Here is an 18,227-nt window from a genome sequence, read left to right as displayed (position 1 = left end):
CCTCTGTCCAGCCCCCCTCTTCATTTTGAACATCTCCATCAACTGTACATATACACAAAATATAAAAAGCAGAAAATGCTGGATAAACTCAGCAGGTTACTGCTTTTATTTCAGATTTCCAGCATCCACAGTAATTTTACTATTCATATATATATATATGGGCTGTAAAGTATTTTGAGATATCCAGGGGTGCTGAAAGGTGCTATATAAATGTAAGTCTTACCCTCTCCTGGATATCCTGGGACTGGCTCTGCTGTGACTGAGGGGGCGGAGCAGGGGCGGGGCCACGGGATGTTGATTGACAGTTACCCTGGCTCCGCTGCCACTGAGGGGGCGGGGCTATGGGCCTGGGCCAGGGGCGGGGCCAGAGGCGGGACGGAGGCTGCTGTTACCCTGGCGCGCTGCTGTGACTGTGGGGGCGGGGTCCGGCTGCTGATTGACAGTTGTCCTGTCTCTGCTGTGACGTTTGAGGGAGGGGCCAGGATCGCTGATTGACAGTTGCCCTGGCTCCGCTGTGACGTTGCCAGAGGCGGGACCAGGCCGCTGATTGACAGGTTCTCTGGCTCTGCTGTTGCTGAGGGGGCGCGGTCGGGGGGCGGGGCTGGGCCGCCGATTGACGGTTGCCCTGGCGATCCGCCTCCTGACCCCGCCCACTCGACCAGCCACCATCGATTCATTCTCCCTGGCATTCACCCGCCATCCGGGTGACGGCGATCAACTGAGCGAAGCTGGGCGGCCATTTTGAGCAGCCGCGGCGGCGGAAAAAGCAAACAGAGCAAAATATAAATAAATATCCGCATTCCGAGAGATAGAGGGAGTGGGAGAGAGGGAGAGAGGAGGGGGGAAGGAAGCAGACCTGCCGGGTCTGACCGAGTCTCCGACAGCGGCGCTGGTAGCGCCTGTAAGGCGGACCCGATAGAGAGAGTTTTAAAGGGACAGTCCAGGAGGAGAGACTCTTAAAGCGACAGTCCCAGAGTGGAGACTCTTAAAATAACAGTCCAGAAAGAGCAACACTTAAAGCGACAGTCCAGGAGGACAGCCCCTTAAAGCGACAAGCCAGGAGAGACTTTTCAAGTAACAGTCCAGGAGGAGAGACTCTTAAAGCGACAATCTACTTGGATCCACTTCTAACCAAAAAGTATACATTGAGCCTTTCAAAGGAACAGTCCCTGAGCTACTCCCTATTGAAGCTCTGAGAGCAGCAGCTGCACTAACGCTTGCGCCGTCGACTTTGTGCCAACTCCACTGATTGCCCGTTGCCCTGACTGTTTCCAACATTTTAACTCCTCAGCTGTCCATTGGTGCTTTAAGAGGGCTGGGTGTGAATCGTCTCACCCTTCTTGTTGGGAATTTACGTAGCGTCTGAAGGAAAGTCCTCTCTGGCTTCGGCACGGACAGGGGCTGGACATGACTGATCTGAACCGCCAACTGCAGGAGTACCTGTCGCAGTCGCGAGGTGGGCAGAAGAGTGATGGAGGTGACAGCGAGCCTCTCCTCAGCCCAGAAACGGACTCCCCAGCCCCCGTCCGGGCCGTGTCGGGTTGGGTGAACCGGATGAATCCCTTCTCTGGGCACAACAGCAAGACAGCGTCGAGCCAGGGCTCCGGCTCCCCGTCGGGGGGGTTCTGGTCGACGGATCCGGACCCCTGCCTATCGGTCCTGTCTCGCCGCCAGCGGCTGACAGCATTCGGCCTGTGTCTGGTCATGGGGCTGCTGTGTTTCAGCCTGTCGGCCCTCTATGCACCCTTCATGCTGTTGAAAGCTCGCAAGTTCGCCCTGCTCTTCACCCTGGGCAGCCTCTTTGTGCTGGCCGGCCTGGCCCTGCTGCGTGGGCCCTACAACCAACTCCGGCAGCTCCTCTCCCGCGACCAGCTGCCCTTCACCGCCGCCTACCTGGGCTCCCTCTTTGCCACCTTGTACAGCGCCTTGTCGCTGCAGAGCACGGCCCTGACCACAGTGGCTGCCACCTTCCAGCTACTGACCCTGGCTGGCTACCTGGTCAGCTCGGTCCCCGGCGGCGCATCCGGCCTCCGCTTCATCGGTGGCCTCTTCACCTCGGCCTGCAAGCGTACAGTCAGCAAGACCCTGCCCGTGTGAGGGACAGGGGGGAGGAGTGGGGAGGTGGGGTGGTGTGTGTGTGGGAGGGGAGGGGATGGACGGGGGTAAACGGTCTAGTGGACAAGAGAGCAGTCCCTGTCAGGAAGTGTGAACCGTGACTGTGTGGGCAAACCCGCCTGCTCTCCAAGTCGGACGGTTGGAAGTTCGTGTCCGAAATCTGAGGCCACTGCTCTTTGTGCGCTGTACTGAGGGAACCCCCGCGGTGTTGGAGGTGAGCCGTTTTGGATGTGATGTTAAAACAGAGGACTCCCTTCACCCGCCCTCTCAGGTGGGGCGCCAGAAAGCTCTCATTATGGCCGGCACAGCTTGGAAAAAGACTCTGCTGCCTCACAACCATGATGTGGAGATGCCGGCGTTGGACTGGGATAAGCACAGTAAGAAGTGTCACAACACCAGGTTAAAGTCCAATAGGTTTCCTGTTGGACTTTAACCTGGTGTTGTGAGGCTTCTTACTGCTGCCTCACAGCGCAAGGGACCCAGGTTTGATTCCGGCCTCAGGTCACTGTATAGAGTTTGCTCGTTCTCCCCATGTCTACTTGGATTTCCTCCGGGTGCCCCGGTTTCCTCCCACACTCCAAAGCTGTGCGGGTTAGGTTGATTGGCCATGCTAAATTAACCTTAGTGTCAGGGGGATTAGCAGGGTAAATGTGTGGGGTTATGGGAATGGCGCTGGGTGGGATTGTGGTCGGTGCAGACTCAATGGGCCGAATGGCCTCCTTCTGCACTGTAGGGATCCTATGATTAAAGATCTGGGGAAAATCTTCTCCCAAACTCCCGGGACCAACATTTAACCCTCTACCCACATGAAGAGAAAACCAATTGTCTGGCTGTTATCCTATTCCTGGGGGAGGGGACTGTTTATTTTGTTTGGGATCTTGCTGTGCACGACTCGCCCGCTGCGTTTCTTACATTCCAACAAGGAGTACAACTTCCGGGGAAAAAAACACATTTCTTCATTGGCTGTCGAACACATTGGGGCGTCCGGTGGTTGTGAAAGGCGATATGTAAATGCAGGTCTGCCCTCGGTTGCCATGGTGGTGGAAGAGGACGGGAACGCTGGCTGCCAGTCGGGAGCGGAGTGAGATATCTGATGAACGCAGCCTCGAGTGGGGAATGGAGGACGTGGCCTGGCAGCATAAACGATTATCACAAACAATCGCCAAATCTTAACCACGCGGCGTTGGGACTCCCACACCTGTCGACGCTGCTCCGGACCCCCCGATTCAAATACAGCTGACTTGCAACTGCAACTGGAGACCAAAGACCGAACTGAACCGAGAGGCAGGCGTGTAGTGACTCTGGGCTTGATGCAGGGGCTGATGCTGCCATAGAGACAGTCTGTTTGCCTACTCCTCCAGCTGTTAGGTTGTGTGGGTGCAGTGGGCTGGGTTCCAGTAGGGGAGGGTGTTGGTGAACCCTGCTCCAATGTACTCAGTGTTACTGCACCCAACCAGTCCAGCAACCTTGGGGACGGGAGAGCTGGCCTCCAATAGCACTGTGACATTGATCAATGAAATGTACATGATTTGTTCAGTTAAATAGTAATAAATTGCAAATACACTGTGTCCTTTCAAACAAGGACTGGGTCTTTGAGAGTGCATGAGGATTTCTGTGGTGAAATAGCAGTGGATATATGTCTGTCACTGTGTGACACTGGGTACAGTGCTGGTGGGTACGGGTCTGTCACTGTATAACACTGGGGTACAGTGCTGGTGGGTACGGGTATGTCACTGTATAACACTGGGGTACAGTGCTGGTGGGTATGGGTCTGTCACTGAATAACACTGGGGTACAGTGCTGGTGGTTACGGGTCTGTCACTGTATAACACTGGGGTACAGTGCTGGTGGGTACGAGTATGTCACTGTATAACACTGGGGTACAGTGCTGGTGGGTACGGGTCTGTCACTGTATAACACTGGGGTACAGTGCTGGTGGGTACGGGTCTGTCACTGTATAACACTGGGGTACAGTGCTGATGGGTACGGGTCTGTCACTGTATAACACTGGGGTACAGTGCTGGTGGGTATGGGTCTGTCACTGTATAACACTGGGGTACAGTGCTGATGGGTACGGGTCTGTCACTGTATAACACTGGGGTACAGTGCTGGTGGGTACGGGTCTGTCACTGTATAACACTGGGGTACAGTGCTGGTGGGTACGGGTCTGTCACTGTATAACACTGGGGTACAGTGCTGGTACGGGTCTGTCACTGTATAACACTGGGGTACAGTGCTGATGGGTATGGGTCTGTCACTGTATAACACTGGAGTACAGTGCTGGTACGGGTCTGTCACTGTATAACACTGGGGTACAGTGCTGGTGGGTATGGGTCTGTCACTGTATAACACTGGAGTACAGTGCTGGTGGGGACGGGTCTGTCACTGTATAACACTGGGGTACAGTGCTGATGGGTATGGGTCTGTCACTGTATAACACTGGAGTACAGTGCTGGTGGGTACGGGTCTGTCACTGTTTAACACTGGAGTACAGTGCTGGTGGGGACGGGTCTGTCACTGTATAACACTGGAGTACAGTGCTGGCACGGGTCTGTCACTGTGTAACACTGGGGTACAGTGCTGGTGGGTACGGGTCTGTCACTGTATAACACTGGGGTACAGTGCTGGTACGGGTCTGTCACTGTGTAACACTGGGGTACAGTGCTGATGGGTACGGGTCTGTCACTGTTTAACACTGGAGTACAGTGCTGGTGGGGACGGGTCTGTCACTGTATATCACTGGAGTACAGTGCTGGCACGGGTCTGTCACTGTGTAACACTGGGGTACAGTGCTGGTGGGTATGGGTCTGTCACTGTATAACACTGGAGTACAGTGCTGGTACGGGTCTGTCACTGTGTAACACTGGGGTACAGTGCTGGTGGGTACGGGTCTGTCACTGTATAACACTGGGGTACAGTGCTGGTGGGTATGGGTCTGTCACTGTATAACACTGGGGTACAGTGCTGATGGGTACGGGTCTGTCACTGTGTAACACTGGGGTACAGTGCTGATGGGTACGGGTCTGTCACTGTTTAACACTGGAGTACAGTGCTGGTGGGGACGGGTCTGTCACTGTATATCACTGGAGTACAGTGCTGGCACGGGTCTGTCACTGTGTAACACTGGGGTACAGTGCTGGTGGGTATGGGTCTGTCACTGTATAACACTGGAGTACAGTGCTGGTACGGGTCTGTCACTGTGTAACACTGGGGTACAGTGCTGGTGGGTACGGGTCTGTCACTGTATAACACTGGGGTACAGTGCTGATGGGTATGGGTCTGTCACTGTATAACACTGGGGTACAGTGCTGATGGGTACGGGTCTGTCACTGTATAACACTGAGGTACAGTGCTGATGGGTATGGGTCTGTCACTGTATAACACTGGGGTACAGTGCTGATGGGTACGGGTCTGTCACTGTTTAACACTGGAGTACAGTGCTGGTGGGGACGGGTCTGTCACTGTATAACACTGGGGTACAGTGCTGGTGGGGACGGGTCTGTCAGTGTATAACACTGGGGTACAGTGCTGATGGGTACGGGTCTGTCACTGTATAACACTGGGGTACAGTGCTGGTACGGGTCTGTCACTGTGTAACACTGGGGTACAGTGCTGATGGGTACGGGTCTGTCACTGTTTAACACTGGAGTACAGTGCTGATGGGTATGGGTCTGTCACTGTATAACACTGGGGTACAGTGCTGATAGGTACGGGTCTGTCACTGTATAACACTGGGGTACAGTGCTGGTGGGTACGGTCTGTCACTGTATAACACTGGGATACAGTGCTGGTGGGTACGGGTCTGTCACTGTATAACACTGGAGTACAGTGCTGGTGGGTATGGGTCTGTCACTGTATAACACTGGGGTACAGTGCTGGTGGGTATGGGTCTGTCACTGTATAACACTGGAGTACAGTGCTGGTGGGTATGGGTCTGTCACTGTATAACACTGGGATACAGTGCTGGTGGGTATGGGTCTGTCACTGTATAACACTGGAGTACAGTGCTGGTGGGTATGGGTCTGTCACTGTATAACACTGGAGTACAGTGCTGGTGGGGACGGGTCTGTCACTGTATAACACTGGGGTACAGTGCTGGTGAGTACGGGTCTGTCACTGTATAACACTGGAGTACAGTGCTGGTGGGTATGGGTCTGTCACTGTATAACACTGGGGGACAGTGCTGGTGGGTATGGGTCTGTCACTGTATAACACTGGGATACAGTGCTGGTGGGTGCGGTCTGTCACTGTATAACACTGGGGTACAGTGCTGGTGGGGATGGGTCTGTCACTGTATAACACTGGGGTACAGTGCTGGTGGGTATGGGTCTGTCACTGTATAACACTGGGGTACAGTGCTGGTGGGTACGGTCTGTCACTGTATAACACTGGGATACAGTGCTGGTGGGTATGGGTCTGTCACTGTATAACACTGGGGTACAGTGCTGGTGGGTATGGGTCTGTCACTGTATAACACTGGGGTACAGTGCTGGTGGGTACGGGTCTGTCACTGTATAACACTGGGATACAGTGCTGGTGGGGCAGGCCATCCTGGCAAGTGGAGAGTATTCCATTCTCTCTGCTGACTTGTGCCTTGTCGATGGTGGACAGGCTTTGGGGAGACAGGAGGTGAGTTACTCACTGCAGGATTCCTATGATCAGATCTGCTCTTGTAACCAGAGCATTGATGTAGCTGGTTCAGTTCAGCTTCTGTTGATGGTGAGTGAGAGGGAATCAGTATTGATGGGACTAGCTTTTTCATTTTGATTTACTGATGCATTGAATTTGGGGGGCACAATGGTTCACATTGCTGCCTCACAGCGTCAGGAACCTGGGTTCAATTCCAGCTTCGGGTCACTGTCTGTGTGGAGTTTGCACGTTCTCCCCCCGTGTCTGCGTGGGTTTCCTCCGGGTGCTCCAGTTTCCTCCCACAGTCCACAGATGTGCAGGTTAAGTAGATTGGCCGTGCTAAATTGACCCTTAATGTTGCAAGATGTGTAGGTTCTGGGAATTAGCAGGGTAAGTACGGGGGGTTGCAGGTATCGGGCCTGGGTAAGATGTGCCGTGGAGAGTCAGTGCAGACTCAATGGGCAGAATGGTCTCCTGCTGCACTGTCAGGATTCTATGAATTCCCCCAAGCTGCTCTGATGGGATTCGTTGTCGCTGCAGCCTTAGCTTAGGCCTCTGGAGTAAGTAGGTTAACATGGTGCTGATGCCCTGGCCTCAGTTTTCCAGCACAGCAGGTCTCTGTCATAGAATCTCTACAGTGCAGAAGGAGGCCATTTGGCCCATTGAGTCTGTGACGACCACAATCCCACCCAGGCCCTATTGCCATAACTCCAACACATTTACCCTGCTAATCCCCCTGACACTAGGGTCAATTTAGCACGGCCAATCAACCTAACCTGCACATCTTTGAACTGTGTGAGGAAACTGGAGCACCCGGAGGAAACCCACGCAGACACGGGGAGAACGTGCAAACTCTACACACAGTGATCTGAGGTCGGAATTGAACCTGGGTCCCTGGCGCTGTGAGGCAGCAGTGCTAACCACTGTGCCACCGTGCCTGTCATTCAGTTGGTGCGACCCTCGAGATGGGCTCTCCCGGAATCAGGTGTATTGGTATGTTGTTGGCGCTTGCCTGGCAGTATCAGTACTGGCAGTGGCTGGGTGAGCGCCAGTGTGGGCAAGGACACGAGCAGAAACGGGAACATAGAATGAATAAGTTCCCCATGATTGGCATCTCGTTAGAGGGCTTTGCACATCAGCGCAGGAGAAGGCCATTCAGCCCATCATACCCCTGCCACCTCACAGTGAGACAGCTGTGCATTAGCAGGGAGTCAGTGGCTCAGTGGTAATGTCACTGGACAGGCAATCCCCAGGCTAAGGCCCTGGGGAGCTGGGTTCGAATCTCACCATAACACATTATCAGACTTTTCCAGGAGGGGTGGCACAGTGGTTAGCACTGCTGCCTCACAGCGCTTGGGACCTGGGTTCGATTCCTGGCTCCAGTCACTGTCTGTGTGGAGTCTGCACGTCCTCCCCGTGTCTGCATGGGTTTCCTCCGGGTGCTCCAGTTTCCTCCCACATTCCAAAGATGTGCAGGTAAGGCTTATTCGCCATGATAAATTGCCCCTTAGTGTCGGGGAATTAGCAGGGTAAATATGTGGGGTTATGGGAAGAGGGCCCGGATAGGATCGTGGTCGGCGCAGACTCGATGGGCCGAATGGCTTCCTTCTGCACTGTAGGGTTTCTATGATAATCCGTGTTCAAAAGCAGGAAACTTCTCTCCTAAGGTCCTGACCAGTATCTCTCTGACAGGAACAGGCGACCTGATCTTTTGTCTCATTTGCTCTTTGGACCTCACTATCTTCAAGGTCACTGAACAACACAGCATGCAGTCCAACAACCCACTGTGGAGTGCAGGTTGGGAAAGATGCCACTGCGGCACAAAAGGAGGCCCTTCGGCCCGCTGTGTGCGCCAGCCATCAAATACCTATCTACTTTCTCCATCCCACTTCACCTGCTTCTAAACACCTTCTCGGGTGCCCTCCTGTGCAGGATGAGCTGTGTAACTTTTCACTGGAGTCAGTTAGCAAGGCCGTACCAGCACAAGGTTTTATTCCTAGGAGAAGAGAATTGAAAAGCAGGGAAGTTGTGCTCGCCCTGTATCACGATCAGATCACACAGTGGACTGGGTGCAGTTCTGGTCACCGTGTTATAAGAAGGCTTGTTGTGTCTGTGCTGACCCTCTGAGGGAGAAATTCACCTTGTGCCACTCCCAACTGTTACCCTGTAGCCCTGAACACTTTCTGATAATGACCCAATTCCCTTTAGAACGCCTTGTATGATTCTGCCACATTCTCTTGTAACGTGTTCCAGATCCTAACCACTTTTTCTGCCAGCCTTAAATCTGCGCCCTCTCAGTTCCATTCCTGGCTTGGGTCACTGTCTGTGCGGAGTTTGCCCGTTCTCCCCGTGTCAGCATTGGTTTCCTCCGGGTACTCCGGTTTCCTCCCACAGTCCGAAAGACGTGCTGGTTAGGTGCATTGGCCATGATAAATTCTCCCTCAGTGTACACGAACAGGCACCGAAGTGTGGCGACTAGGGGATTTTCACAGTAACTTCATTGCAGTGTTAATGTAAGCCGACTTGTGACAATAATAAATAAACTTTAAAAAACTTTTCACCTTTCAATCAATTCCTTTTTTTATTATTTGTTCAGGTTGCTGGCTCGGCCAGTGTTTATTCCCATTCTTAATTGCCCTTGAACTGAGTGGTTTGCTAGGTGTTTCTCAAGGGGCATCATTTAAGAGTCAACTACATTGCTGTGGGTCTGGAGTCACATGTAGGCCAGACTGGGTAAGGATGGCAGATTTCCTTCCCTAAAGAGACATTAGTGAATTGAGGTTGCTTTTGATGACAATGTTTTCATGGTCATCAATAAAATTTTAATTCCAGATTTATTGTTGAACTCATCTGCTATGCTGGGATTGCGAAACCAGATCCCCCAGGGCTTTACCCTGGGTGTCTCTGTTACTAGTCCAGCAACAATGCCACCTGCCACTACCTCCCCATCATTGGGAACAGTTTCTCCTATCTACTCTGTCATGTACCCTCATAAATTTGAATTTTCTCAACCAGAACAGCCTCAACTTCTCCAATATATCCATGTCACTGAAATTCCTCATCCCTGGAAACCTCGGTCCCTTGTCAAAGGAAAGATATTCTAAGGAACGATATACTGACACTGGAGATAGTCCAGAGAAGGTTCACGAGGTTGATCCCGGGTAGGGAGGGATTTTCTGATGAGGGGAGGTTGAGTAGGTCGGCCCTGTACTCATTGGAGTTTAGAAGAATGAGACAACCTTATTGAGACATATCGGATTCTCAGGAGGTTTGACAGGATCGATGCTGACAGCTTGTTTCCCCTTGAGAGAGAGTCTAGGACCAGAGGACATCATCTCAGAGTAGGGGATCACCCATGTAAGACAGAGATGAGGAGGAATTTCTTCACTCAGAGGATAGTGAGTGTGTGGAATTCTTTACCACAGAGGGCTGGAGAGACTGGGTCATTAAGTATGTTCAAGGCTGAGACAGATTTTAAATCAGTCAGGGAATCAGGGGCTATGGGGATAAGGCAGGTAAGTAGAGTTGAGGATTATTGCATCAGATCTGTCATGATCTTATTGAATTATGGAACAGACTCGATGGGCTGAATGGCCTACTCCTGCTCCTACTTCTGGTGGCAAGCAAGTTAGTTAAACCAGCTGTGCCCTTGCGTCCATGCTATCTTTCCTGAATTAACCTATGTTTTTCCCGAGTGACATTTTATTAATTTTTTTGTCTCAAACTATCTGAACTTCTAAAAACTTCCACACCACTGAATTTAAAGCAAAATACTGTGAATGTTTCAAAGTTTATTTATTAGTAAATAGGCTTACATTAACACTACAATGAAGTTACTGTGAAAATCCCCTAGTCACCACACTCCAGTGCCTGTTTATGTACACTGAGGAAGATCTTAGCATAGCCGAACCAGCACATATTTTGGACTGTGGGAGGAAATCCACACAGACACGGGAAGAATGTGCAAACTCCACAGAGTCACCCAAGCTGGGAATCGAACCCGTGTCCCTCGCACTGTGAGACAGCAGTGCTAACCACTGTGCCACCATGCCAGCTGAGGTTGTGTGAATGCAGAACTCACTGCCACAGAGAGTGGTCAAAGCCAATAGAATGGATTGGCAGGTCTGTCCTATGAGGAGAGACTAAGTCAGTTCAGATTACATTCACTGGAGTTTAGAAGAGTGAGAGGGGATCTCATAGAAACTTATAAAATTCTAACAGGATTAGACAGGGTAGATTCAGAAAGAATGTTCCCGATGGTGGCGGAGTCCAGAACTAGGGGTCATAGTTTGAGGATAAAGGGTAAATCTTTTAGAACTGAGGTGATGGGAAATTTCCTCACCCAGAGGGTGGGGAATGTGTGGAATTCACTCCCACAGAATGTAGTTGAGGCCAAAGCATTGTCTGATTTCAAGAAGAAGTTAGATATAGCTCTTGGGATAACGGGATCAAGGGATACGGGGGAAAGGGGGAAATCAGGATATTGAATTCGATGATCAGCCATGATCAATATGAATGGTGGAGCAGGCTCGAAGGGCCGAATGGCCTCCTCCTGCTTCTAGTTTCTCTGAATAGATACATTAAGGGGAAGCTAGGGAGGCTGGAGAAGAGCGTCAATGCCAGCATGGACTGGTGAATGGCCTCGTTCTGTGTCTAGCAGTCAGGGATTGTCTTGACAAAGCTTATCAGGGAAGCACCCCACTTTCATATAAGCCTGGCTGCCCCAAAATTCATGTTGATTGGACTGCAACCTGACCCCGTTCACCTGGGCTGGGAGCTGAGTCCTTTACAGTTAGCCCCTGAGCAATATGTAAAGAAACAAGCCCTGGCTTGTGTTGACTGCACACACGTGTCTGTCTGGCGGTTTTTAACGTACAAAACAGCTATCGGGGGAGGGAGGGAGAGAAACAATACTTGTCTCCAGGCAAGAGACCGAACGGCCTCTGTAATCTCCAGATGGAGAGAGAGAGGGAGAGATGGGTGAGCCAGATAGCAGACACCAAGCGGTCGCCTTAGCAACCCATCTCCCAACTGCTTACATTAATCCAGCTCCAGGCATGCAGAAGCAAGCAGCGCTGCCGCCTCTCTGGAGATTGCAGGATTTAAAGGCCGCCGGGAGCCTGACATGTGGCAAACACGTCTCGACTCGCCACCCTGAGTACAACACAGACACGGCAGGGGGACAACCGCCCCATCATTCACCGTCACACCCTAACCCGGGGGAAGTGGCGGGGGGGAGGGGGGACGGGGATAGACTTCCCACTTGCCGCCCGAGTTTTAAACACAGAATTATTACAGTGCATAAAGAAGCCCATTCGGCCCATCGTGTCTGCCCTATCTCTCCAAATGGGCAGCGTGACACTTAGCACTGCTGCCTCACAGTGCCAGGGACCCGGGTTCGATTCCCGGTTTGGGTTACTGTCTGCATGTTCTCCTCGCCACACTTTGAAAGTAAAAAGCACTTTGGGACGGCGCCGAGGGAGGGGGAGCTAGCATGCATCAGTTGGGCAGAATGGCTTCTGTCGGACCTATCGGTCCTGAGTGGAAACTGAGACCATCTGTGAAGTTGACACCAATTCAAAGATGGTGGGCAGAATTCTCCCGTCTCTGGGACTCAGCGCCGTGCCGGGAATGGGCCGTGGAGAGAAACCTCGCCATACCTTCCGGAGCCGGCCTCAGTAATTATACATCCAGGGGATCAGTGCTGTATTCCAAGGCTGGGCGGAGTCGATTCCACGTGTCCCACCAGCGTATCTGGCTGCCATATTGAACAGTCCGTAACGTCTGAATAAAACACTTTAATCACACAGTGAGTGGTCGGGGTCTGGAATGCACTGCCTGGAATGTGCTGGAGGCAGGTTCAATCGAGGCATTCGAGAGGGCGTTAGATGATTATTTGAATGGAAGCAATGTGCAGGGGTCACGGGGGAAAGTGCACACGGTGACCGGCTGCTGAGGCCTTTCGTGCCTGGTGGGCACCGCGGGGACTGGAGTGCCTTATCCACCCTCTTAATCACGATTCAGCTGATTGTTTTAAGTTTCATTTGTGCTCTGTTTCTCTTTCGGGTGGTTCCCCTTTAAGGGACTGGCCCCTTTAATTCGTCCCTCAGATTGTCCAATTTATTTTAATTGGTCAGTTGTTTTAACCCAAAATTTGGGTTGTGAGGAGGGACAGGCTGGGGGATGGCACTAAGTCACAATGCTCATTTTAAGTTTAAAGTTTATTTTTATTAGTGTCACAAAGTAGGTTTACATTAACACTGTAATGAAGTTACTGTGCAAATCCCCGAGTCGCCACACTCCGGCACCTGTTTGAGTACACTGAGGGAGAATTTAACATGGCCAATTCACCTAACCAGCACATCTTTCAGACTGCAGGAGGAAACCGGAGCACCCGGAGGAAACCCACGCAGACACGGGGAGAACATGCAGATTCCGCACAGACAGTGACCCAAGCAGGAATCGAACCCGGATCCCTGGCGCTGTGAGGTAGCAGTGCTAACCACTGTGCCACCATGCCACACACTCCAGATGTTGTCTCACTAGCGCCCTGTACGACTGAAGCATAACCTCTTTACTTTTGTATTTAATTCCCCGTTGTAATATATTACATTCTAGATTTTACTAATTGAAATTAAATTCCACCAGTTGCTGGGTGGGATTTGAACCCTGGTCCCTCAGAAGATTAGGCTTGATGACTAATCTGGTGACATGACCATTTCCCCAATATCCCCCCTGCTCAGTTGTTAGACATATCCATCTGGATAGTGTCCTGCCAAACAGCTGCTCCCTGACTAGATTGAATGATTCTTTACTTAGCAGTCAAACAGCCCCTCCGCCGAGCGACCCCCCTCCAACACATGCCCATCCCCAATAATTTAATAAGATGGGTAAAAAATCTAATCAGACATCATTTTGCATAGATAACTATAGTTAAGAAAGCCCACCAATGCCTCTACTTTCTCACAAGGCTAAGGAAATTCAGCATGTCCGTTACGACTCTCACCAACTTTTACAGATGCACCATAGAAAACATTCTTTCTGGTTGTATCACAGCTTGGTATGGCTCCTGCTCTGCCCAAGACCGCAAGGAACTACAAAAGGTCGTGAATGTAGCCCAATCCATCATGCAAACCAGCCTTCCATCCATTGACTCCGTCTACACTTCCCGCTGCCTCGGCAAAGCAGCCAGCATAATTAAGGACCCCACGCACCCCGAACATACTCTCTTCCACCTTCTTCCATCAGGAAAACCTTCTTTCATCGAGCGGCATGGTAGCACAGTGGTTATCACTGCTACCTCACAGCGCTAAGGACCCCGGTTCGATTCCCGGCTTGGGTCACTGTCTGTGTGGAGTTTGCACATTCTCCCTGTGTCTGTGTGGGTTTCCTCCGGGTGCTCCAGTTTCCTCCCACAGTCTAAAAGATGTGCTGGTTAGGTGTATTGACCTGAACAAGTGTCAGAATGTGGTGACTTGGCGAGTTTCACAGTAATTTTATTATAGTATTAATGTAAACCTTACTTGTGACTAATAAATAAATAAACTTTAAGGAAGGAAATTTGCCATCCTTACATGGTCTGGCCTCCATGTGACTCCAGACCTATGTTGTCATGTGCCTGGAGTCACATGCACCTTGGGTATACTCTCTTCTGTCGGGAAAAAGGTCTGAGGTCACGTACCAACCGACTCAAGAACAGCTTCTTCCCTGCTGCTGTCAGACTTTTGAATGGACCTACCTCGCACTAAGTTGATCTTTCTCTACACCCGAGCTATGACTAACACTACATTCTATACTCTCTCCTTTCCTCCTCTATGAATGGTATGCTTTGTCTGTATAGTGCACAAGAAACAATACTTTTGAGTTTATGCTAATACAAGTGACAATAATAAATCAAATCAAAATCAAGATTAAAATTAGCAAAAGAAAAACTTTGCAGAACCTTCTTTTTCCACTGAGTGCTGACATCAGGTACTGAAAACTCTCAGTGAAATGCACAGAGAAAGGTCACTCACCGAGATAGGGGTGAAGGGAACTGAAGAGAGAGCAAGTGTTACAGCATCAGTCTCAGGCGAACCTCACCCAGCTATTCAGCATGGCTGGGTCAGGGGAGGCAGTGGTGTAGTGGTATTATCGCTGAGCTAGTAACCCAGAGGCCCTGGGCTCTGAGAGCCTGGGTTCAAATTGAGCCAAGGTAGATTTTGAAATTTGCATTCAATAAAAATTTGGAATTAAAAAGTCCAACAATGACCGTGAAACCATTGTCGATTGTTGGAAAAACCCAAGTGGTTCACTGAAGGAAATCGGCCGTCTTTACCCGGTCTGGCTTACATGTGACTCCAGAGCCACAGCGATGTGACTGATTCTCACCTGCCCTCGGGCAATTAGGGATTGGTGATAACGGGCCAGCGACGCCCATGTCCCAGGAATGAATTTTAAAAATGCAGCCATTTCCATGGGCTCATTTGCAGCTCAGAAGGAGGCCATTAGGCCCATCAAATCTGTGCTGGCTCACCGAGGAACAATTTTGCAGTGATGAAGAAACAAAACTGAAAAGACAATTAACAAAAAAGCCTGCCACTGATTTTCCCGCCTGGTCTTTCTCTCCCGCTCAGAGCAGGAAATTGGAGATTCATCTTCCATTTTGGTGCTGCCAGTGTTGGGAGGGAAAGGGTAACCACCCTTCCCCCCCAATCCGGGAGAGAGGGTCGGCAGGAGGGGCTGAGGATGACAAAATCAGATCAGCCACGACCTTATCAAAATGGCGGAGCAGACTCCAGGGGACGGATGGCCTACTCTTGCTCCTAACCAATGTGCTCGTGTGGAGAGTTGGTAACCACCGCCCCGCCGCCCCCCCCCTCCCCCCCCCCCCCCCCCCCCACCGCCTCTTTCCTCCCCCCCCCAACCTACTATCCACCTATCTGCTACAAGAAGACGACCATTATCCTGGTACCTAAGAAAAACCAAGCAGCGTGACTTCATGACTATCGGCCGGTGGCTCTGACATCCATCATTATGAAGTGCTTCGAAAGGTTAGTCATGGCGCAAATCAATCCCAGCCTCCCGGACTACCTGGATCCACTACAGTTTGCCTCCCGCCGCAACAGGTCCGCAGCAGACGCCATCTCCCTGGCCCTACACTCAACCCTGGAACACCTAGATAACAAAGACATCTATGTCTGATTCTTATTTATTGACTACAGCTCAGCCTTCAACACCATTATTCCCACAAAACCCATCTCCAAATTCCGTGGCCTGGGGATCGGCTGCTCCCTCTGCGACTGGATCCTAGACTTCCTAACTCACAGACCACAATCAGTAAGGATAGGCAACAACACCTCCTCCACGATCATCCTTGACACCGGTGCCCCCCCAGAGGCTGTGCCCTCAGCCTCTTAATATACTCCTTATACACCTATGACTGTGCGGCCAAATTCCCCTCCAACTCGATTTTCAAGTTTGCTGTTGACACCACCATTGTGGGTCGGATCTCAAACAATGACGAGACAGAATACAGGAATGAGATAGAGAATGTGGTGAACTGGTGCGGCAACAATAATCTCTCCCTCAATGTCAACAAAATGAAGGAGATTGTCATCGACTTCAGGAAGTGTAGTGGAGAACATGCCCCTGTCTACATCAACAGGGATGAAGTGGAAATGGTCGAGAGCTTCAAGTTTTTAGATGTCCAGATCACCGACAACCTGTCCTGGTCCCCCCCATGCCGACACTATAGTTAAGAAAGCTCACCAACGTCTCTACTTTCTCAGAAGACTAAAGAAATTTGGCATGTCAGCTACGACTCTCACCAACTTTTACAGATGCACCATAGAAAGCATTCTTTCTGGTTGTATCACAGCTTGGTACGGCTCCTGCTCTGCCCAAGAACACAAGGAACTACAAAAGGTCGTGAATGTAGCCCAATCCATCACACAAACCAGCCTCCCATCCATTGACTCTGTCTACACTTCCCACTACCTCGGCATAATCAAGGATCCCACGCACCCCCGGACATTCTCTCTTCCACCTTCTTCCGTCAGGAAAACGATACAAAAGTCAGGTCACGTACCAACCGACTCAAGAACAGGTTCTTTCCTGCTGATGTCAGACTTTTGAATGGACTTCCCTTGCATTAAGTTGATCTTTCTCTACACCCTAACTCTGACTGTAACACTACATTCTGCATTCCCTCCTTTCCTACTCCAAGAACGGTATGCTTTGTCTATATGGCACGCAAGAAACAATGCATTTCACTGTATACTAACACTAACACTAATCAAATCAAATCAAACTGGGTCTCTCCGGCCTGAATCTCTCGTCTCTCCCTCCACTGGGGCGAACCTTTATCTGCTCCATGGGGTGAAGCTCTCCTTGTTCAAATAGCACTGAGGGATCACATACCCTTCCCTCCTGGCTACCCCTCCCCCACCCCCTCCCCAATCGCCTATCCAACGTGCTGGAACCTCAGCTCTGTAGCAACTTGAGCTGAACAACACACAGTATGACAATCAGAGAGTCAGCTGAGCCTATCTGTTCTCAAACCACCCACCCCCCCCCCCACAACCTTCTGACTGGAGAGGTTGAGAACCACTTTATATATTATAAGAACAATTTTATGGATGAGCAGAGGTGAGGGTGGCGATTATTCACTGTTTATTTACCTCAAACTACTTGCGATCTGCAACCTCTGACTCCCACATCCATCCATTACCAAGACGTTCAGCTTCCTGTTTGGAGCTGGAAGACCTCACGGGCCCTCGAGGGACTGGAAATACCTTGGCCCTCAAGCCCCTCTCTACTCACTGCTTAAAGATAAGGGGTCGCCCTTTTAAGACAATGATGTGGACATTTTTCTTTGGGTTTGGGACTCTCTCTCTCAAGAGGCAGTGGAAGCAGAGTCTTTGACTATTTTTAAGGCAGAGTGAGGTAGATTCTTGATTAACGAGGGGGTGAAAGGTTATCGGGGGGTCGGCAGCAATGTGGGGTTGAGGTTACAATCAAATCAGCCACGATCTAATAGAACTGGCTTGCCTGCAGAAGGCAGAGAGTGGCTGTGGAGGGGTCTTTCTCTGCATGGAGGTCAGTGACCAGTGGAGTGCCCCAGGGATCTGTTCTGGGACCCTTGCTGTTTGTCATTTTCATAAATGACCTGGATGAGGAAGTGGAGGGATGGGTTGGTAAGTTTGCTGACGACACCAAGGTAGGTGGTGTTGTGGATAGTTTGGAGGGATGTCAGAAGTTGCAGCGAGACATAGATAGAATGCAAGACTGGGCGGAGAAGTGGCAGATGGACTTCAACCCGGATAAGTGTGTAGTGATCCATTTTGGCAGATCCAATGGGATGAAGCAGCAGTATAATATGAAGGGTACCATTCTTAGCAGTGTAGAGGATCAGAAGGACCTTGGGGTCCGGGTCCATAGGACTCTTAAATCGGCCTCACAGGTGGAGGATGCGGTCAAGAAGGCGTACGGCGTACTAGCCT

At 50.9% G+C, this 18,227-nt stretch overlaps 1 protein-coding gene across 1 annotated transcript; it reads left to right on the top strand.

Annotated features, from left to right (window-relative positions):
* Window positions 1–733: 733 nt before the first annotated feature.
* LOC144496881 (vesicle transport protein SFT2C-like) lies at window positions 734–3,684 on the top strand. Its single transcript, XM_078217467.1, has one exon. The coding sequence runs from the start codon at window positions 1,408–1,410 to the stop codon at window positions 2,095–2,097; it is 690 nt and encodes a 229-aa protein (XP_078073593.1). The 5' UTR covers window positions 734–1,407; the 3' UTR covers window positions 2,098–3,684.
* Window positions 3,685–18,227: the final 14,543 nt, after the last annotated feature.

The sequence above is a fragment of the Mustelus asterias genome, chromosome 8 (genome assembly GCF_964213995.1).
Source record: "Mustelus asterias chromosome 8, sMusAst1.hap1.1, whole genome shotgun sequence".
Classification (NCBI taxonomy): domain Eukaryota; kingdom Metazoa; phylum Chordata; class Chondrichthyes; order Carcharhiniformes; family Triakidae; genus Mustelus; species Mustelus asterias.
Note: the sequence above shows the minus strand (reverse complement) of the source record. Positions and strands in the feature narration are given on the sequence as shown.

Excerpts from the sequence above, each read along its gene's own strand:
- LOC144496881 (XM_078217467.1), top strand. The coding sequence starts at position 1,408 with ATGACTGATCTGAACCGCCAACTGCAGGAGTACCTGTCGCAGTCGCGA.